Genomic DNA, 22051 nt, shown 5'->3' on the forward strand with positions numbered 1-22051 from the left:
ACAAAGTGTTTCATTAAACAGCAACAGGGTGTTTTCTCTGAATAAAAAACACTGCAGCTGGTAGCAGCATTCATTTTTTAATTAATAAATATAAAAATAGGTGCCAGCTCGTCACCAAAAACCACGGAGGAGCAACACATCTGGCTGCTGTCGATTATTTTTTTTACAAAAGAGAAAATCACCGAGTGGAAACTGCTTGAGCTGACTTTTTGTCTGCTGGTCCTTGGATTGTGTGACACCTTCTGGATTTGTCCCAGTTGTTGAAATAAAAAGTGAACCATGGAGGAAGCCAAACGAAAAGAGAACATCACCCTGCACACCACAGACAAATCACCCACCCGCCGGACTCCTCAAGCTTCATCATCACACGTTTGTGTGACAATGACCCAGGGAACCACGCTGCACCTGGCCAAAAATAAAAGAGGCTTAGAGAGCGTAGCACACCTTGTGTGATCTGGACACTCTGCTGATAAGAACTCATGGAGTTCTCAATGGAGATCATCGTTGTTGTGAAAAGTGTCTCTGTTTTAAAGTACTCCCTAATTCCGTTTGAGAAGATGTTTCACCTTAAAGCTCAAATGGTTCAGGTTGCTTCGGTCAGACTTATTTCCCCGCCGCAAGGAAATAAAGCTAAAAACCTTTTTCCTGTTGCGCTTTAGTTTTTCAAACACAAGTAAAACAGCTTTCAAAAAGGTGCCCCCAAGTCAAGTTCCTGCAGTTCCCAAAGTCCCCAGAAGTTTTACCTTCTTGAGGATTCTGCCGTGACATTCGGGTGACGCTCCTGGGGTCAGTTTTATTTCACACCACTGGGAATGACACCTCTGGAGGAGCTGCAGCATCGGCCACGTGTCTCATAAAAGCCATTTGCCCAGAGAAGCTGTGGCTGCCCCATCCCTGGAGGGGTTCAAGGCCAGGCTGGATGGGGCTTGGAGCAACCTGGTCTGGTGGGAGGTGTCCCTGCACAGGGGAGGAGGTTTGGAACTGGATGATCTTTAAGGTCCCTTCCAACCCAAACCATTCTTTGATTCCATTTGTCTTACATTACCCTTTTCACGTACCAAAGACTCTTAAGGACAGTGTTTCTGCAAACAATCATTGTATTAAAACCTCAAGAAAATCCCAGAGCACACACTACACATTTAAATGTCAGTTTAAATTAAAGTCTTTGGGAAGATTCTAAATCACCATTTAAAATCTGCATGTTTCAGGGTCAGAATTTCTGTCACTTAATGCCAGTCAGCAGCCTCGACAGATAAAGTAAATGAAAGAAATTCCTGCTTCTGGAATCAACAGACACAGTAAGATCTTTCATATCTCAATTCAGATACACGCAGGGATTTTTATATATACATTCAATATATCTTTAGGTTTCTCACTTTCACTCAGTTTTCATCTACTGGTCTTGTTAAGTCTACTTTGACCATATGAGTAGTGGGTGAAGATCCTCCTCGGAGACCTTTCAAGAACATCTGTGGTCTGGGCACGTTGCTCGAGTTGTCACACTTGGTCTGGGTGCTGCTGTCTTTTGGCAGGTAGACTTGGGTGGAGTTCTCTCTTCTCATGTGGCTGAGATCAGTCTGCACGGCGTGAGTCAGTTTGCGGCGCAAATTGGCCTAAAGACACAAAAAGAATCAGACTAAGCAAAATTTTGTTTCAATGCTGAAGCCTTTGTTAGAATAAAATGTCGTTTTCATGGTTAGCTCTTCCAGTGCTTTAAACTAATTTCAAGCAATCTGAATTTGGGGTCCCTTCCCACACTTTGGGCCCCTTCCCACAAAAAAGACATTGAGGTGCTGGAGCGGGTCCAGAGAAGGGCACGGGAGCTGGTGAGGGGTCTGGAGAACAAGTCTTATGAGGAGAGGCTGAGGGAGCTGGGGGTGTTCAGCCTGGAGAAAAGGAGGCTGAGGGGAGACCTTCTCGCTCTCCACAACTCCCTGAAAGGAGGGTGTAGCTGGGGGGGGTCGGTCTCTTCTCCCAAGTCACAGGCGATGGGACAAGAGGAAATGGCCTCAAGTTGCACCAGAAGAGGTTCAGATTGGATATTAGGAAACATTTTTGCACAGAAAGGGTTATTAAGCCTTGGAATGGGCTGCCCAGGCAAGTGGTTGAGGCACCATCCCTGGAGGTATTAAAAAGCTGGGTTGACATAGTGCTTGGTGACATGGTTTAGTGATGGGTTTTATCAGAGTTAGGTTGATGGTTGGACCAAATGATCTTAGATGTCCCTTCCAACCTTGACAATTCTATGATTCTCTGAATGAGATGGCAGGTGGGTATCACCCTTGGACATCATCACTTGGTGGGGATGAATATTAATATAAATTGCTCAACTTGCAAAAGGTTTTGCCTGGCACAAATCATTCTGCAATCTTTTTTTATTTTTATTTTTTACAAAGAAAGTATATAGCAATATCTTCTACCTGTTACATTTATTTCAGTGTGGAGAAACAACTTTAAAATTCAGTGCTAACCAACAAACTCTTATTGCTTAAAGAAGGCAAGTTGAAGCAGGACTTAAAAATAGGGGAAAATATGGAAAAAGTGGGAAAATAAGGAAGTCTAGAAGTAAAGAGAGAAAATACCTGGAAAAAAATATTGAGCCAGTTGTAACAGAAGTGTGCGTCGTTGAATAACATTAGATTTCTGTTGCAAGGAACAAAAGTTTACAATAATTTATTCTGAACTTTGTTACCCAGCAATTAAAATATGGTAATAAGAATACAAACCAGTTTTATGGCTTTTCTTCTCAGTTCCCATTCATTCCACTCATAGGATGCCACAATAGTCGGAGGCAAGATGTGAGTATCAGTTTGAGTGCCACTGTCACATTGCATGGTTGGTTTTATCCAACGTTTGCCTGCATTTCTGGCCTGGATGAAGAAAAAACCACAACAAAACCAAGCAGGGCATTAATGAGAAGAATACAGACATCTAAGAAAAATAGTGTAATTTTTAAAAGCAAATAGAAACCTGCAAACCACAAATGGACAATGATTTTTACATTCAACAATAGTTTTGTTCCCCCTCTCCCTGCTAAAAAGAAAAAAACAGTAAGTATTTGATGGGTTTAATTTCAGACTCATATCCCAAGTGAGTGCTTAGTCATTGGGTTTTGGTAAAAGGGATCCCACCATCACCACCAGCATTTATATACTGTCTCCTGAAGCTACTTTTGCAAAAATGAGGGAAAGAAACATCAGACATGGGATCTTTCTAGACTAAGGACAAACAGCTTTTATCACAGCCACAATCCTTTGGCTCTACACACTCTGCTACAAAGAGATAAGGCAAGAACAACATTAAGGGAAAATGTTTCTTATCAACACCCTGGAGACCTGGAAAAGATGGACTTTCAGACACTCTGCATGATAGGCAGATGATTAGACTTATTTCCTAAAGCTGGGTATCATCTGTTCCCTTTATGTTCTAGAAAGGACAGACCAACCCGTGACCCAGCAACTCTTCAAGGTGTACCTGTTTAAATGGAGCAAAGTACTCAAACTGATGACAAAGCTCAAGCAGCAGAATTAGCTCTGCGTGTTCTTTTGCTTTTTCTATGTTCAGTTGAATGAACTTATCTGGATCTTGAGCAAAGGCATATGCAGCTTCTATGGAACTGAAAACATAACATCTCTCCTTGTGCTTTAAAATTCCAATAGCAGGATTTCCTTAAAGAAAAAAAAAAAAAACAAATCAAAACAAACCCCACAAAATGAAATACCAGTATGATATCCAACACGAAAGACATTTGTAATCAAGATTCTGTGTTTCCCTCAAGTCAGTTTCATTTCCTTATTTTCTGAAATCAGAATAAATCCCTGAAAGTAAGCTTTTTAAATACAGAAAAGTCTCTTTTGTTAAACAGATAAAACACCTACAGCACTGACATAAGAAAAAAGCCCATACCCACAAATGTTTCCCCTATAATCCCCAGCAAACATTTGATTGCAGGTCAGCAGTTCATTTATATCAAAAGGCATAACAATGAAATTAACGGAAGAAGTAGATGAAGCAGCTGAGAAGCTGGACAATGAATTAACAGAGAAAATGAAATGTCAGTAAAGGCCAAATAACTTATACAGGAAAACACAACTTCAGCTCAAAAAGGCAGGCTCTGCTTCAGCTGTCACTGCCTAGGAAGGACCTAGAATCATCATAGACAGTGCCTTGAAAATATCAAATGGCACTACTCAGTGGCAATCAAAAAAAGCAAAAAGGATGTCTGGAATTATTTGGATGCAAACAGAGAGGGAGAAGAAACCCCAAATTACAACAACCTTTATGATACAAAATTTCACATTTTGTTCCAGCCCAACAGAATAAGAAAAAGGAAAACGAAGGGAATTGGGAGTGATCAGAGGCTTGGGATACCTTCCACAGAAGGAGGGGTTAAAGAAAGAGGCCTCTTCAGCATTAAAAAGAAGCAACTGAAGAGAAATAATATGATATGGGGTTATAAAACCAAAAATTGTGTGCAATATAAAATTACTATTTGCTAATTTTCCTAATAGAAAGACTATCAGACTATCGGGTCTTTGATGAAATTATCAAGCCAGAGCTTAAAACCATTTCAAAAAGAGGTACCTTTTCATGGTATATATAATTATAATTGTGGGACTCTTGACAATAAGAATATCCCACAGCAAACTCTAAATGGATTCAAAAAGCAATTAGATAAATGAAAAACCTCTATCAAGGATTATTCAACAGGAGGGTACAGACACAATATTTATCTGAGGAAATCCACAACTGCTGACTGCTAGAACAGGGAAGGATATAATTAAGGAAGGATCATTCCTCCTTGATTTCTCATAATCTTCAAGTGTTCATGACTGACCACATCCAAAAATTGGATACAGGGCTAGAGAGACCTTCAGTCCAACCCAGGGTAGCTGTTCTCATATGCAATATTAAATAAGTGTAAGGAATTCACATTGCCGTTAAAATACCTATTTTTTAATACTGCCAAGTAATGGCAATATTTTTATTCTTACCTCCTGTGGGTTTTAAAAATAAAATCTATATTGATAGGTTCTATAAAGGATAGGGGGACAGAAAACACGAACTGATGGGGTAGCTGAAATAAGGTTTTCAAGACAAATGACCTTAGAAGAGACCAAAAAATCTCCTATGATTAGTTGACTTAATCAAGTGTACTTTTGCATTCTTTTCAGAGAAGATTTTTGGTGCTTTATAACCACTGTTTAAAAATACATATGATGTAGTCATGAATGGGTGTGTTTGCAACAGACAGATACACAAAACAGAAGGAACGACCATTTTCCTATGCCTGTATTAAAACACAATAAATAAGCCTGCCTTTAGCTGCAGTGTAGGTTATAAAGATGCACATATAGCAGGAGGAAACATCAATCCATCCCAGCCTGTTTCTGCCTCTGCTTTCTCGTGCCTGCTTTCTCTTGAAACCCTTCTACCTTCTATTTAGGGCAGTTTATTTGGGTATTTTTAAAAGAAAAAGACTTTAACAGGGGAAAAATCTGGAGTGAAAATTACAAATGTGAAAATACAGTACTCCAGCTTTGACATAAGAGGATGCATTCAGAACATGTTCTTTACATTTTCACTAGCACTTGTGTACAGATAAAGTAAGGCAAAGACCTAACTGCACAGAGTACCTGGGAGGGTGAGGCCTTTCACACCGATCGCGTGTGCACAGAAACTGTGGTACTGGATCAGCAACTCATCAAAATTATCAGTAGTCTCTGGAAAAAGCCATTCCCGGTTCTTGAAATCAGAAACATTCACTCTGGTTCCTAAGAAAAGGTTTAAGAAAGGAAGGATTTCAGTAACAAAACATCTGATGTTTAAAATACAATAATGTTACAGGATGACCGGATTACTGTGGTCTTTGCACGATGACCTGCAGTGCCAAGATCCCAAACCCCAAACTTTAGCCCTGCCTTAGGAGAGATCCTACTGAAAAATCAGTCCTTCTTTAGTAGCGTTAGTTTTCTTTGGAAAAAGAGGGCAAGAAGAGGAAGGTAATGTCTTACTCTTCTATCTTGTTTTCACCCACTCACGCATTACAAACCCCCTGGAGTACAACTTGGTTACTATGGATACCTTCTTACAAACAAATACTTCTGGTAGCCAAAGCATCACTAAATTAGCTTTTTTATCCCCCCCACCTTCCATTTCAGAATCTCTGAAAGGTATAAAAAGACATAAACAAACTTAAGAAATGTAAAAGAAATAATGTAGAAATATTCTTCTCTGATCGTTCTGCCATTTTCATGAGGTATGTTTGTATCTAGTAGCTATATTTTAATTTTAGGTGTAAAAGTCCAAACTATGCTACATGAAAAATAAATCCACAAGCTACATGACTCATTTTAATTTACTGTGTAAATTCTGATTATTAAAAAATCGATGTGTAGCACCTTCTGCAAATAGAATTCATACTACAACATCTTGGGAAAGGAAGGAAAACAGAAAAGTAATAACTTCCAGTACCCATGGTTTCTCTTATCCTTTCCTCATCACTTTTCACAGTCACTCCTTCCAGAAGAGATGTCAGCAATTCCTTGGGAAGAAGCCGTGACTGGATTTCCGAGAACTGCTGCAGACTGTTAGTCATGTTTGTGAGGAAGCTCAGGAGCAGTATCTCATCCTGAAAGCCGCTCCAGAGGTTAGAAAGTGCAATAAAGAGAGGCTAGAAAATAAAGAAAATTATCTGAAATCCAGCATTGGTTGGTATCAGGATGGTACTTTTCTAGATTTTACTCCAAAGCCCTTCCCAAATGTGTTGCTCTGAGACCATCCTTGGACCTGAGCACTTCACTGACAATACATACAGGTGTACACACACGCAGAATGTCCTGCTTTCAGCTAAAACAGAACCAATTTTCTTCTCAGTAATTTAACTTTTCAGTTAAGCTTCTTCTAACCACAACACAGAAGCAGCCTACGAGCTTTGTGTATAAATGCTTGATTATAATGACAGTGACATAAAATGTACCCTGTTACATCTAAACACACCAAGCATTTAGGGGAAGAGATTCAACAAACCTGAAATGTAGGTTAAAAACATTATACTTTATGCATGTTAACAACATTACTATGAGAACAGCCAACAGAGTCAGCTCTGGAATTCACCTGCATCACTAACGCTGTGGAAATGTTACGGTTACAAAAATGGGAGAAACTAAAGGAAAAGCAGCAAGATCAAAGTCATTCTTACTAGAATAAACAAAGGATATTAATGAAATCTACTATGGTTCCTAAAACAAATGTTTACGACATATATTGGCCTCATCCTGTACTTCTTAGACAGCAGAATGTCCTGCTTCTCTACATTCCTGCAAGATCCAGCTTCTCAGCAGCTAGCCAAAATCAAGAACTGTTTAAATGGGGCTGTAATAGGGATATCTCTACCTGCAAAAGACCTTGAATCAGAAGACATTACATACTCTGTCTTCAGCAGAAAAGGAAAAACAACTAACCAACCTGAAGAGAGAAGAAAATCTAGGAGGGAAGCAGAGAACAGCTGACAGCTTCTAGGGAAAAGGGTAACAAGCCTATCAGCCACTTAAGCCCCCACTTGAGACACTTATAGCAAAATACTAATTATTTTTTTTCTCTCCCTTTTTGTACCTTCCTTTTCTTTTAACTTGAGATCAAGTCTTTTAGTTTAGTTGCCCCTTCAAAAATCACACATGCTGTTATAATAGAAAATAATGTAGCCTTTTTCTTAACACAAACTATGCAAAAATACACTGGCGAAGTATTCTGTAATACTTCAGGAGTTTTTTATAATTAAGAAGAAATAGGTTTTTCATTCAAAATACTTACAAAAACTTCTTTGGCATCTACGGAAACCTTATTCTGCACCGTATTTTTCAACTGCTCCATTGTTGCTGCAAACTGCACATTTATCTTTTCAACCTCTTCAGCACTTGTAATTGCATCAGACTGCAAAGAGAACTTACTTCAGGTAAGGAATATGGCCATTAAAAATCAATTTATTTAGTATTTAGTATTCAGTAATAAGTATTTATTTGGGCCTCTTCATTCAACTATTTTCAGACAACTGTTTTAAGGAACAAAATGCACCCTAACTCTCCACAAATTACATTTTTTCCTAAGTGTTCAGGTGTAAAAACAAGATGCTTCTCTCAAACATATACTACAAATTTTTATAGAAAACCTCTATGTTTTTACAATGAAGAGAACTGAAAAAAAGGTAAAGGAGAAATATTTTTCCAAGCTTTATGATATAGAGCAAAAACTAATAAAACCCCATGGTTTTTCAACATACAAATGAAAAGGTCTTCCTAAACAAAACAAGTTTCAAGAATTTAAATTGTATTTTTCAAAGACTTCTGATGACTCCATATGTGTTGGGGATGTCTGCAGATGAAAATTGAGATGATGTATGGATTGAACAAGGAGATTTTTTCTCTCATGCTTTTTGGGGCAGTGTGAGGAGCAGTAAGGAAACATGGAGAAAGTCCTGCTTTTTCAGTCCTTTGTTAATGAAATTAACCACAAAAAGAAACCTCTAGAATTGAAATGGAAGCACAGTCACATTGAAGCCAACAATTAATCCATTTTGTCTTTCACCTGACAGTAACCAAACCCAGCAAGTTAGGTACAAACTTCAGCATGACAGATGATGTAGGTCCTCATATATTGAGATTAAATTTATTTCATTTATTTCTGAATCATTTTTCTTCTATTTCTGTCCTGCACAAGTAGGTAACTTGAATACATTCCATCTGCAATAAAAACCTACAGGATATAACATGATGGTATCTCACCAGAAGGATGCAAAGGAAGGCCTCGTATTGTCTCACATTGAACAGTGCTTCTTTTAATTTAAAAGAACTAAGCCGTGCGTATCTGTGTGGGTCTCCCTGGGCAGATTCCAGCAGAGCTGTGTACTGGTGGGCCAGCCCGTGGCAAGCATTAAGTCTTTCATCCACAGTCTGTGTAGCTGACGGAATGGATTCATTCAGAATGGCTGGCACTATTTATACAGAAGACATATAAAAATAAATATTTCAATCATTAGCAAAAGATTACAGCACAGTATTCGAGCAAAGTAGACTTTCAATAAAATTTCTAGATTTTGTCCTTATATTCGTGCATTTCCAGATGCTTGCATGCTAGATTCAACCACTGTATCTTACTAGTCAAGTGGTTCCAAGTGGAATCATGGAGTGGTTAGAGTTGGAAGGGACCTTAAAGATCATCTAATAAACAGCCAGATTTATAGATGAGGGAATTATCAACAGTCAAGTCAAGGACTGTGAGAAAACTTGCTTTGTAGTAGATGCAGTTCAGTTGATACTACTGGCGTGGGTTTCCTGAGAGACTTTAGGCAATCTGCACAATTTTCAGTTACCAGTTTCCTCCCAGTCTGGGCTGGCAGACCTTTTTGACAAAGAAGTCTGAGCTCCTATACTCCACGCATATTCATAAAAACATTTCTGCTGACGAGGATTTAAAATGCAAAATTTTCGAGAACATGTTAAGAATCAGGAGAGGTTACTCTAAATTATCAGAATTCAGATAACACACCAGCAAATTTTATCACTTCTCATTACACATACCCAACAGAAAATTGTAATTGGATTGACAGTGCCCTTTCAAGATTTTAATTAAATGCTTTTAAAGGTAAACATTACATATTGAATTCACTTAATGGCAAGGGATCAGGGAAAAAGTTATCACGAGGTAAATCAGTGCATTAAGTTAATACATATGATGTATTAACAATGATCCTTCCACATCAACTACACAGGGCTCCCTCTTAGCTAAAACGTAGTAGCCTCCATGGAAACCCATAATTAAATATCAAATTGTACTTTTCCTTCAGGTTTACAGACCCTGAGTCAAAGCTGTTTATCCAGAGAGATGGGATATTATTGGAGCTCCTCCAGAGAAGGTGACCACAAGAATTCATTGGGAATACACAGCCCAAATGCAGTTGTCTACTTACAGTCATCAATGCTGCTTCCTCCTTTCCCACATTCCTTGTTGTACAAACGGATTCCTGTGACCAGCTTGGCAAGATTTTTCAGCTCTTGCTCTTTGTTCTTCTTACTGAGTGAGATGAAAGTAATCATTTCTCTCTGGGGGAATACACTCTGCAGGCCAGCTGCATTACAAAGGGTGAGAAAACCCTCAATATGAGGGAACAGAAAAGAAAATCACAAAACAAGCAAAAATACCCTCTCCTGAACAACGGCAAAAAGTAGGAAACCCATGGCAAATTTAGACTTCAAGGCTGATGGGAGACAGTTGGAGTAGTAAGCATTCATCACAGTTTACCACATCTGTATTTAAAGATCAGCAAAGAGAAGGTGAAATTTTATTTTCCAATAAGAAAAACCCAGTTTCACAGCTGGGATTTCACTGACCTGTTACTTCCCTGACAGCCTCAATATCTGTTGGTCCCAGGCCAGAGCTCAGCAGCACGTAGCTCACGATTTTTTGGTACATACTCTGCAATTCTTGTACCCGAGGACGACTATCTGTGATGTCTCTGACCGCAGGAGCCAGCTTTCCCTCCAGAACACGGTGCTGCTCGCTGAGTAATTCAGCTAGGAAAGAAGAACAGTTAGAAAGCACTATCTAAATTCTTTGGAAATTGGCTTATACGGAGGGAGCAATTCATTTCCCCAGTCAGAGCACCAACTTAAATGTTTCTAAAGCACAGATACATGGAAGAGATGTTCAGGGTACCATACCATTGTAATTAACTACAGTAATTAGCATGATTAACATCCATCAGTAGAGTCCATAGAACTATTCAGGCCAAATTAAGCAGCAAGTCTGTGGCTACCTGGACTCCTCTGACTGCAGTAGGACCCAACACACACACACACATTTCATACACACCTGAAGTTACATGCCCAAATTCTGAATCAGAATCTTACTGGAATTCTTGAGCTTACTGAGCTAACTGAGTCGAGAAGACTTTGGAGCAGCTTCCTAGTCATGCTAATTTTTGGTTTTAACCTTTGCTAACAAGAAACCATTTTCATGACCTCCTCATACAGAAATGTTTATTTTTTGTCTGTTCTTGTTCTGTGTCTTCTGTGTCCCAGCCAGTCTTCACTGTCCCATTGAGATCTGCAGTGAGTTACAGCAGAGACATTTTCCCCATCTCATTTTTCTTCCACATTCCCATTCTCAGAACATATGAAGTTCCCACTGATGAGACCAAAACATACTCGGTTAAAACTGTAACTGATTGTTCAAAACTGCTCATATCTCTCAATTAGGGATATTGATAAAATATCAAGTTCTCTTTCAGATACATGAGTGCAGGCAGTTCTGGGTACTGGTTCTCTTTCAGACACACAGGTGCAGCACGAGTTTTTCTTGCTGCAGGCAGCTACCACTGCACCTGAAAGCATAATTGTTCTCAAGCCATCTAATATATTACATTCAGTAAATCTCTCAGACAGGAAGAGATGAGTGTACTCTGAAATTTAATGCACACTTTTTCCCCTAATGAATCAATAGTGAAGCACCATACTCATATATTGTACATTTCACCAGGGATTTTTATTCTGCTTCACTGCCAGCAGTCATTTAACAGCAATCATTATTAGCCCTACAGAGAGACAGATATTAAATCCTAAACTCGGCATCAACTTCTTCTATGAAAATATATTTGAAATTACCTCGGTTTGCATAGTTCATATCAAAGAAAACTTGCATCTTAATTGTGCTGAGGGATGGGTTTGTTGTGTCAAGCAGCCTGGTAACACAGAGCTAGGAAGAGAGACAGAGAAGTGAGTTCTTTCTCATTGCTGGGGAACTGGCAGTGACTGTGCTACAGGTTTCACAACAGCAGCAGAGCCCCCTCGCTACCGTTCTCTCTATATAAGGCATTTATATATATGAGGCATTTGTAATATAAGGCATTTATTTACACGAGGAAACATATAGTTCATAGAACCAAGAGAATAAAGTAGCACTAAATTTTGAAAGTATTCATATAAAAATAAAATGGCATTTTAGTTACAGGAACAGGTAGCAAATAACGCTTAGCTAAGTATTGACTCTCAATATCATGTCAGAATTACCTGGATAAGGTTTTGCACATCTTTTCTTATAACGGCTTGATCCACATTAAAGCCATTTCTTGGATCTAAAACAACAGCTTTCACCTAGAGGTTGCCGAAAGAAAGCTATTAATTTACATCTCAACATACACTATTTGCAACTAACCTTTTATTTTCTGAAAAATCTCAGATGCAGTCAGTCTTTCTTTACTATTCTTTTTTTCCATTTCAATCTTTGATAATGAAACAAAGTTAGTTGATTTAATGTGCTGCCAGTTTCAATTTCAGTTCTTTGACTTTAGAGGAAAAAAAATATCTATTTGTGATGCAAACTTTGCAGAGAAATAATTAAATTCAGCTCCTTTAGAAATTTCCCGGAAAAATACTTTTCTGAGTAACATTTTATAAAAATCCATCATGGTTGTTTATAAACTTCTCAGGGGCTGTTATATGCATCAGTATAAACGCTTACCACTTGGATAAAAAAAACAATAGTGTTCTGCATACAGGGAAATATATGCATGTTTGCAACTGGTATGCAGGCTGGGTATCTTGCTGGCTATTTGTGCAAGTTTTTTACTCATTAAAATTTCCAAGCTTATTTAATTAATACTGCTTTTGAACCCAATGTATTTTATAAAGCTACAGTGTCACCTTCAGGAAAAAAAAAAAAAAAAGGCAGACTAACAGTACTGCTGTGAATCATTTGCATTCACATAAAGGTTTACCAAGAGCTGCTTCTGTTCTTACACCATCAATAAAGAAAGAACTGAGCTCCATCTTTCTTCAGACACAGCTTTGCAGATGGATTCAGACTATATTATAGGATATAATAGGATAGAATAATAGGATACTTATAGTTGCCTACCAAGGACAACACTGAGATTGATTCCATTTCATTTTGAGTTTAAGTGGGATCCAAGCCTACTTTTTCAAATATTCAGCCCATTTATACTACCTGGCCCTGCCTAAAGAGAAAAACAAACAAAAGAATCCATCACAATAGAGGGACAAAGTAAACATCAAAGAATAAATATGGCTGCTGCAATAAACATTCACTTATGCGTCATGCCCTTTTTTGTTCATTTATGACAGTGAGAAGAAATGTTATTTAAACTTGGGAACACTTCTCTTTTTCACTTTATCTGCTTGTAGAAGAAAACTGAGGAAGAACTCTGACTCGGGGCTCAAAGAGTTCCCAGGACTCAGGGCCTGCAGCCTGTTCAGGGTCTTACATTCACACAGATAGCATTTCAGAGGAATGAAATACTTTTTGACATTTTTAGAACCCTCTATCGAGTATCACTGAATGACCCTTTAAAACTTCTCAATATGGGCAATCAGAAACCGAGATATTTCAAAGTTCAAGTCACCCCTGAAAGCCTCGGCTGCTGCTGTCCCAGTCTGGGCAGGGAAGTTTATTGACTTTTGAGACTAAAGGAATGATTGATGTCCTCACTGCCCGTTATTCAGGCTAAGCAGTGTCAGTCAGTGACTTTGGATGAACTATTCACCATGTCTAAAACGAAGCCTCTGCCTCACAAAAGCCTTAAAACCGGTTTCAACTGCCAAGCTATGGGCATTCAGGTTTGAAACTCCTGATCTATATGTTAGACAGGGCTGGAGCACCTCTCCTATGAAGACAGGCTGAGGGAGCTGGGGTTGTTCGGCCTAGAGAAGAGAAGGCTCCGGGGAGAGCTTATAGCCCCTTCCAGTCCCTGAAGGGTGCTACAGAAGAGATGGGGAGGGACTCTTTATCAGCGAATGGAGCCATAGGACAAGGGATAATCATTTTAAACTGAAAGGGGGAGATTTAGATGAGATATTAGGAAGAAATTCTCTACTGTGAGGGTGGTGAGACGCTGGAACAGGTTGTCCAAGACGCTGTGGCTGCCCCATCCCTGGAGGGGTTCAAGGACAGGCTGGATGGGGCTTTGAGGAATCTGGTCTGGTGGGAGGTGTCCCTGCCCAGGGCAGGGGGTTGGAACTCCATGATCTTTCAGGTCCCTTCCAACTCCAACCATTCTATGATTCTGTGATTCTATCAATACATATTTGTCTTAATATTTTATGGATTGCAACAGAATTTGAACTTTATTAGAAAAACAACCTAACTAAATAATAATTAAAAAAACCCCACCCTAAACATTTCCTTTGTGCTTACCATGAACGCCACCAAGGTTTCAGAAACGGTTTGTCCCCGGGCAGTGCATTCTTGGCCGATTGTGCGAACGATTTTCTTGACGATGCTGTCTGCCTGGACACCAGACATCCTGGACAAAACGCCCAGGTTTAACGTAACATTTCAGGTTCCCCCTTCCAACGTTTCTCCTCGGGGTGCCCCCTTCCAACGTTTCTCCTCGGGGTGCCCCCTTCCAACGTTTCTCCTCACGAGGCGGGGTGTCCCCCTCACCCCCGTACCACAGGCTGCCCGCTGCCCCTCGGCCCCGCCGTTGCTCGGGGCACCCCCCTCCCGGCCTCACAGCGTTCCCGCCGCCCCCGGGTAACCCCAACACGTCCTGCCCTCACCTGCCCCCCTCGGCCCGGTCCCCCCCCGGTTCCCCGCGGCCCGGCCCGGCGGCGAAGGGCTATGGCGGCCCGCAGCCGGGCCCAGCCGCCGGCCGTTGCCATGGGGACGCGGCGCGGCCTGGGCTCGGGGCCCCTGTGGGGAGCGGTGTCTGCACCTATAGCTACAGATCTGGGGGGGCAAAACACGGGCTTACTTACCACACAGGGTACAGAAACGCATGTTGATACAGAATATATATGTGTGTGTACCTGCAAAACAAACACATATAGAGACACAGCAATATATGGGTACATAAACATCTATACGTGCATTCAAACCATGTATGTGGATGTCTGTTGGTATAGGTAGGCATGCATAAATACACATACATACATATGTATAATATACATACATACCTATGTATAATATACATACATACCAATGTAGAAACGTGCATACATAGGTATATGTACCTAAATATAGGCTCATATATACAATATATATGTATATGAATAGGCAAAACATGTATATGGATGTATGTGTATATGCAAAACATATATTCAGGATATATAAGTCCAGATATATACACGCAAACATATATGTGAATATACAAAAGCCAGAAGTATGCATATATGCTATATATACATGTATAAATACAAGTCATCATGAGGGAAATTAGTGCATTAAGTTAATACATATAATCCTTCCACATCAACCACACAGGGCTCCCTCTTAGCTAAAATGTAGGGGGTTGGACTAGATGATCTCCAGAGGTCCCTTCCAACCAAATATCATTCTGGGATTGCTTCTGTAGTAGCCTACATGGAAACCCATAATTAAATATCAAATTGTACTTTTCCTTCAGGTTTACAGACCCCGAGTCAAAGCTGTTTATCCAGAGAAATAGGATATCACAGGAACTGCTCCAGTGCAGGCGGCCATGAGAATTAATTGGGAATACACAGCCCAAAGGCAGTTGTCTACTTACAGTCATCAACGCTGCTTCCTCCTTTCCTGGTATTTGGCCAGTTTGGGCCAGTTCTCCTGGCTCTGTCACAGAATCACAGAATGATACAGGGTTGGAAGGGACCTCTGGAGATCATCTAGTCCAACCCCCTGCCATAGCAGGTCCATCCGGAGCAGTGGGACACGAATGTGTCAAGGCGGGTTTGGAATGTCTCCAGAGACGGAGACTCCACCACCTCTCTGGGCAGCCTGTTCCAGGGCTCTGCCACCCTCAAAGTCAAGAAGTTCCTCCTCCTGTTTAGGTGGAACTTCCTATGTACAAGTCTGCGCCCATTTCCTCTTATCCCATTTTCCTCTGTGCCCTCCCAGTTTCTTGCCTGCAGGTCCCCCAGGTGCAGGGGGTCACAGCCCACAAGCCCAGTGAGCCCCAGGTTCTTCCTCAGCTCTTGCACACACCAATGAGCATTGCTGTCAGATGACAGCAACGCCTCGCTGTAACTAGTTCACTTAGTCAATACTCAATTAATTCAAGCTTTTCCATGTCAGATAGAGGAAGAGTAATAGCACGTTAATTGAATTTAAAAGCCATGTCCCTAAAAGGCAATCAAGTAAGCTCAAAAGGCACAGGGAATGCAGGCATAAGAGCTGACAGGCTACACTGGTTTACAGCTGATTCAATTTCTTCCCTTCGGCTCAAGGTGTCAGACAGAGAGTACTCTGCTGAGAATTGTGACGAGATCGAGATCATCATTTTGTTCCTCTGTGAGCCCAGGCAAGTCACTCTTACCAGTAAAATTAAGGTGATACTATGCTACCCGGCAAGTAACTGCAGGATTGCATCCACCTTCTCGGTGCAATGAGCCCCGGCATCACCTGTGGGAAATGCTTTGGGAAGGTCTGTAGAGCAGGCATCAAAATAATCCTGCAAAGGACGCTGTGAAGTCTTAGGTTTCACTCTAGGGGCACAGCTAATGGGGCTCCTGCATTCTCATTAAAAAAAAAAAAAAAATCAATACCTTTAAGCTCAGTAATTTTAGGAAGACATTTATCAAGAGAACAAAAATCTACAGAACTGCTTTTTCCACAAATTGCAGGAGGAGAAGCTTTCAAGGCCCTTCCCAGAGCTATGGCTAACACAGGCTTACACAGATACTGTTGGAGGACAGGAAGCCATAGGTAGGATTTGTCCAGGTTTTTAGCCCTTATGCAGAGCCTGTATAATTGTGCAGTTTTGGCTTGACAATTTAAAGACTTTTTAAAGACAATTTAAAGATGGTTTCAAGAAATTCACTTGCCTTCTGGTATCTGTGGCCATGTCTACACCTGCAAGTAGTACAACCTCTGCAGAGCAAAGCAGTTGATGCTGAGGAAGGAGGCAAGGAGGAAGGGAGGCAGGGAAGGAGGAAGGAAGGAGAGAAATCAAGGAGGTAAGGAGGGAAGGAGGAAGGAAGGAAAGGAAGAAAGGAAAAAGGTAAGGAGGAAGGAAAGAAGGAAAGGAGGAAGGAAGGAAAGAAATTACGGAGGTAAGGAGGGAGGAAAGAAGGGAAGGACAGCCAATTATATATTTTCCAAAAAAAAATCATGGTTCCATGGGAGGTTTGCGTTTAATTTGTTGTTAAGCTACTGAAGACTTCAAGTCGCAGAACACTATTTAAGGATCAAAGAAGTTGAATTTCTCCCCTATAATTAGTATTAAGTTTTAAACATAGTTTCTGGAAATGGAGGCCTGGTTTATCCAGCGTTCTTGTAACTAGAATTAAATACACTTCTTACTCCCTCAAAAATGTTTAGTATCCAGCTTCCCAGAGCCAGCCTCATATCAACTTGAAAGTTAGACAAACTACTCCCCCTAGTGGTGTCTGTGAGGCATTGACATCTAATAAAACCGATAGTAAAAAGATTCTTTCTTGACTCTGTGATATAAAGATTTTAAATATTCGTTTGAAGAGCTTTTAAAAGCGACGTGACTCAGCAGGTGAATTGAGGGCCGAGCTTTTGGCAGTCACAGAAGGCAAGAGAAGAGCTTGTGCCACAGAAGACATGACTGCCAGGATGGCAAGAAGCGTTGCCTTACGAAGCTTCACCCGTTGCATCAACCCATTGCCTTGTGCCCACTGGGGAGGAGAGGCTGGGGAAGGGTCTGTTTGAGCTCCACTTACATAGTCATGTGCACCAAGGGGTTCTGCAATGCCTACTCCTTTGGTTGTTCTCACTTATCGTTCATCTGAAGGAGACACTAATCAAGTTGACCTTACCCTCTCTCTGTGCTCAGGTCTCCTCTGACCCGGTGGCCTGCTAGTGAGCAAGCATCATCCCTCTGACCCGAAGGTCTTCTGCTGTCAGAAACAATGCAAGGCACCAGTTAAGGCTCTTTGAAGATGACACACCTAAGTGCAAGGATTTACAGCTGACGATGCAGGATCCAAGCAGAAGTTGAGTTATTGTCCCTTTCCTCATCTCTGAAATTAAAACATAATTTAGATTTTTGTTTGCTACATTTCAGGATCCCGAAACTACCTTGTATCTTGATGCAGAAATTAATAATCACTTGATTGCACTTCCCAAGGAGCAGTGCGAGGAAAGCCTGTATCACAGAAGAATGCAAAACCTGTCTCTTTCAAGAGGGAAATACACTCCATCTGTCTGGCTTTTGTTATTTCCAGAGTCACATGGAAGTCTCACAGTCAGAAATCTACTTTTTGAGGGCAGACATGTCATGTCACCTTCTCCAGTTTGTCTGTTATTTCACAATAAAACTGATTTCCGAAGCTGAAAAAGTTTTGGTGACCTCCTGTGCAAGATTTTTTTATTCTCTCTTCCTCCTTAAACCTGCACATAAGCAACTGGGGGCCTCTGTCCCCACGCTGCCTTGCTTGGAGCTCCACACGATGCCAGCAGACAGTGCTGACCGCCTCAGCTTCAAGGACACATTCACACAAGAATCTGCTGCACTATTTTGAGTTTCCAAGACTCTCCTATATAAGTGGTAGTATATATTCATTTTAGGCTCATTGGGGCACAGCACAGACTAGTGGTTCACATGTAAGGGAGTCCCAGATGACATCTCTAGCAATTATTTAAAGTATCATTAAGGGTTTAAGCCTTCCTTTTAGAATATGGTAAAGGAATATTAGACTGCTCTTCTCTTTTCCTCTCCCAGCTCCATCATTTTTCTGCAGTAGAGAAGGGATGTCTGGGTACACTAGCACTGTGTCTCCCCCTAATTCCCATTATATCACAATTTCACTACAATATGAGGGTACCTAACAGGGAGCTTAGCCTTACTCATTGCACAGGGAAGCTGACAGCTGTTCCCAGGATGAAAGTGTCACCAAGGCAGCAAGATTTTGCTGGACAAAGAAGTCCAATTTGGCTTTTAACTTAGAAATGAAAAAAAAAAAAAAAAAATCATTCACAGATAACACAGCACAAAAGATTTACCCTTCATTTGAGCATTTCTGGAAAAAACCCCAGAAGTGTAGAAACCCAGAAACAAACACAGTGTTGTTAGCCTGGATCCCTTAGCAAGCACAATGGATGCACTGTATTTGCCAGGTTACAGAAAAGGGTGCGGAGTAAAATTATTTGTCCTTCAAACCTTGAGAGCTCTGGCATTCACTGTGCAGAGGGAGTGGAGGGATTCCAGACATACCAGCATCGAGTGCCTCAACTGGAAACTCCTGCAAAAGATGCATTATTCAGCTGTATTCAGATGAATCACTACCTAAGGCTCCTAAACAATATTAACATTCCATTAACATTTTGGTCAAAGACATTAGTAAAAATAACACAGACCAAGAGCTTTTCCCATTAATTATCTCTCTTAAAATCTGCTGCAAATTAGACCCAGGACTTATCATACACTACTTGATATAGATCTAGTAGTTCCTATGTATTCCTGGCTGGGTTGTTTCAGAAGAGCTGCAGTTTGGCCAGATGCAAACACTGCTATTCCACAGGTTAGCTACATATTAACTAGTCCTTACGTCTGTACAGATGCTACTGATTCAGAAACCTTAATATTCTTTTTACAGGAGACCACCTTCTTGTGCAATGCTAAGATAAGTAATTGCAACAGCCCCAAATATCCCACCAGTATGCAAAAAAGAAAAAAAAAAAAAGTAATGCAGTAATTTTCCTACGAGCTGAACACATGTAAGAAACAACTGCTGGGCAGTATCCCACACTGATGGGACCCATCAGGAGATCCATGACTGAGGACTTTCTTCTCAGTTCAGGTTATAGGAAGTTCTTCCAAAGTTATGGAAACACAACTGTCCAGTATGTGGATAAAGGAAAGAATCTTATAGGGAATATGCTGCTATGGCTCTGACTCCATTAGCGGAGAAGAAAAAAATGCACTAATGATGGGAAGGTGGTTATTCCACAGTTTGTAAATTAACTTCTCACTCACCTCATTTTTATCCAGCTACAGACTTCTCACCGCTGTACAAAGATGCTCTTCATTCATCTGTCAGAAAGGAAGGGAATGATCAGTCAATCAGAGAGGGAGGGCAACACCACTCCAAAGCCCTCCCTGCACTATTTTTCCCCATGTCAAGAAACGAGCTGGGAACCAAATGGATACCCTTGAAGTTATGTATAAATTTGCAAATCCTTCTCCAAAATTCTGAATTTTGCTGCCCCAAAGCAATTCTATTCCCAGCGCAGCTTCTCTCCCCTAGAGCAGCTATTAAGGCTTAAGATCCTGTCAATTTGTGCTGAATACTTGGCAGAAGAACTCCTCAGAGAGCTGTGCCTGTTTGTAGTGATCTTCAAAAGCAGCAATAAGGACTGGAAAAAAGTGGTATTTTAACATCATGGGATGCCTGCTACCTCTTAGAAAACCAGAAGAATTGCTGAGTTAGCACTTCTTCTTACCTTTTAGCTTAAAAATGAATTCTAAGACTTTTCTACAGATATGCAGCACTGGCCAGCTGTGATTGCTTTTTTTTTTTTTTTTTTTCAATCTGGCATGTCAGCTAATCTTGGTAATAGAAATGAAATCAATATTTAGATAGAAAATATCCCGAGGTGATAGAAAACCAATTTGTGAAATTCCAAGTACAGAAAATATGCGATGTAGAAATAACCGTTTAACCGTAGACATAAAATGTGACTGAAAAGGTCTTAGAGATGGTCATTAAGACCACGTGCTGATTTTGGCTGGGATAGTTAATTTTCTTCACAGCAGCAAGTACGGGGCTATGTTTTGGGTTTGTGCTGAAAACAGTGTTGATGATGCACAGATGTTTTCATTAGCGCTGAGCAGCCTTTACACAGAGTCAAGGACTTCTCTGCTTCTCACAGGTGGGAAAAGCAGTGAATGAATTCCTTGTTTTTCTTTGCTTGTGCACAGGGCTTTTGCTTTACCTGTGAAACTGTCTTTATCTCAACCCATGAGTTCTCTCACTTTTACTCTTCTGACTCTCTGCCCCCATCCCAGCTGGGAGGAGTGAGTGAGTGGCTGTGTGATGCTCACTTTCTGGCTGGGGTTAAACCATGACAGCCCATCTTGCTGAAACAAGGATGGGAGACCTGTTCCTTGGTGTGCACAAATGTTTGAGAAAGGCACAAAGTTTTGCTTTGAATCAAAGGCTTCTCTTGTAAGAAATCTTGAAAGTCCTTTTCTAGGACGGTTTACCACGCTGACTCCCTCTGACCTCCCATTCAGCTCCTTCCCATGACAAGGAGGCAATTGAAGTGAAACTGGAGTTTTCTTCAAGTCTTTATCAAGATGTCAGACGTACAGATTGACTGGAGTGTACAGCCACAGGCACAGAGCTCAGGAGGATTTTGAGAATACCTATCCTTTACAGTTCTGGAGCAGGTAGAAACAAGTCTGCTGGTAAGTCATTTTGAGCACAGGAAGTCTTAACAGCAGATCAGAGGGGTTTTAAATATTTATAGATATACAAATGTTCTCATGTGCCCACAGAAAGGCATTGCTTTACTGAGAAATATAATGTGAAGCAGCAGTTTCCAAAAAAACTGTCATTCTGGGCAGTTCTTTCCAGTTGGTCACTTGCAACATCTAGGACTATGTGGAAAAAGCAAAAAGAATATCCCTACATTCACACCGAGTTCTTGCTGCCAAAGCTGTCCCTGTTGCTTCCTCTGGCACTTCCTTAGTAACAGCTCTGTGTGGAGATATTAGGATGCAAAAGACATGACCATCAGCCATGAGCGTGACCTGCTCCCTTGTAGTGTCAGAGGGAGTCATCGTTTCAAGACAGTCACCAGGCAACGCCGCAGCCCCCTTATCCTGGGTTATCATCTGGTTATGATCAGCTTTGTAGGACAGACAAGGAAGTTCTTGGTTTGCTTTTCTTCTGTGGCTTTAGTTAGTTTTCTGTGGGCTTTATCTCTAGTCTGGCTTTGTTCAGCTTTTTGAACTTCATTTAATTCTCTCCACTTGTGTGTCACCGTACTGCTGATGTTTAAGCAGTGGTGATCTTGAAATACTGCTCTTAGCTTAATTTAATGTAGTTTCTCTATTCTTATGCTAGTATAGTTCCTTTAGTCTCTCAATCAT

The 22051-nt window shown here is 40.7% G+C and overlaps 1 protein-coding gene across 4 annotated transcripts; it reads right to left on the reverse strand.

The window, feature by feature from the left end:
* Positions 1 to 1079: 1079 nt before the first annotated feature.
* On the reverse strand, positions 1080 to 21048 carry CFAP206 (cilia and flagella associated protein 206). 4 transcript variants are annotated; one of them, XM_014964398.1, is made up of 16 exons: positions 20999 to 21048; positions 19931 to 19987; positions 19115 to 19196; positions 14769 to 14819; positions 14206 to 14314; positions 12063 to 12146; positions 11658 to 11748; positions 10386 to 10568; positions 9965 to 10123; positions 8781 to 8989; positions 7813 to 7932; positions 6475 to 6673; positions 5637 to 5774; positions 3475 to 3668; positions 2727 to 2870; positions 1080 to 1613 (listed from the first exon to the last, which is right to left on the reverse strand). In XM_014964398.1, the coding sequence occupies exons 3-16, from the start codon at positions 19129 to 19131 to the stop codon at positions 1383 to 1385; spliced, it is 1929 nt and encodes a 642-aa protein (XP_014819884.1). In that variant the 5' UTR covers positions 19132 to 19196; positions 19931 to 19987; positions 20999 to 21048; the 3' UTR covers positions 1080 to 1382. The 4 variants fall into 4 exon arrangements, with proteins under 4 accessions (XP_014819884.1, XP_014819885.1, XP_014819887.1 ...); XM_014964399.1 differs by lacking the exons at positions 19115 to 19196; positions 19931 to 19987; positions 20999 to 21048 and adding an exon at positions 17772 to 17866; XM_014964401.1 differs by lacking the exons at positions 14769 to 14819; positions 19115 to 19196; positions 19931 to 19987; positions 20999 to 21048 and adding an exon at positions 14571 to 14640.
* Positions 21049 to 22051: the final 1003 nt, after the last annotated feature.

Source organism: Calidris pugnax, unplaced genomic scaffold (genome assembly GCF_001431845.1).
Source record: "Calidris pugnax isolate Ruff unplaced genomic scaffold, ASM143184v1 scaffold219, whole genome shotgun sequence".
NCBI classification, from domain to species: Eukaryota; Metazoa; Chordata; class Aves; order Charadriiformes; family Scolopacidae; genus Calidris; species Calidris pugnax.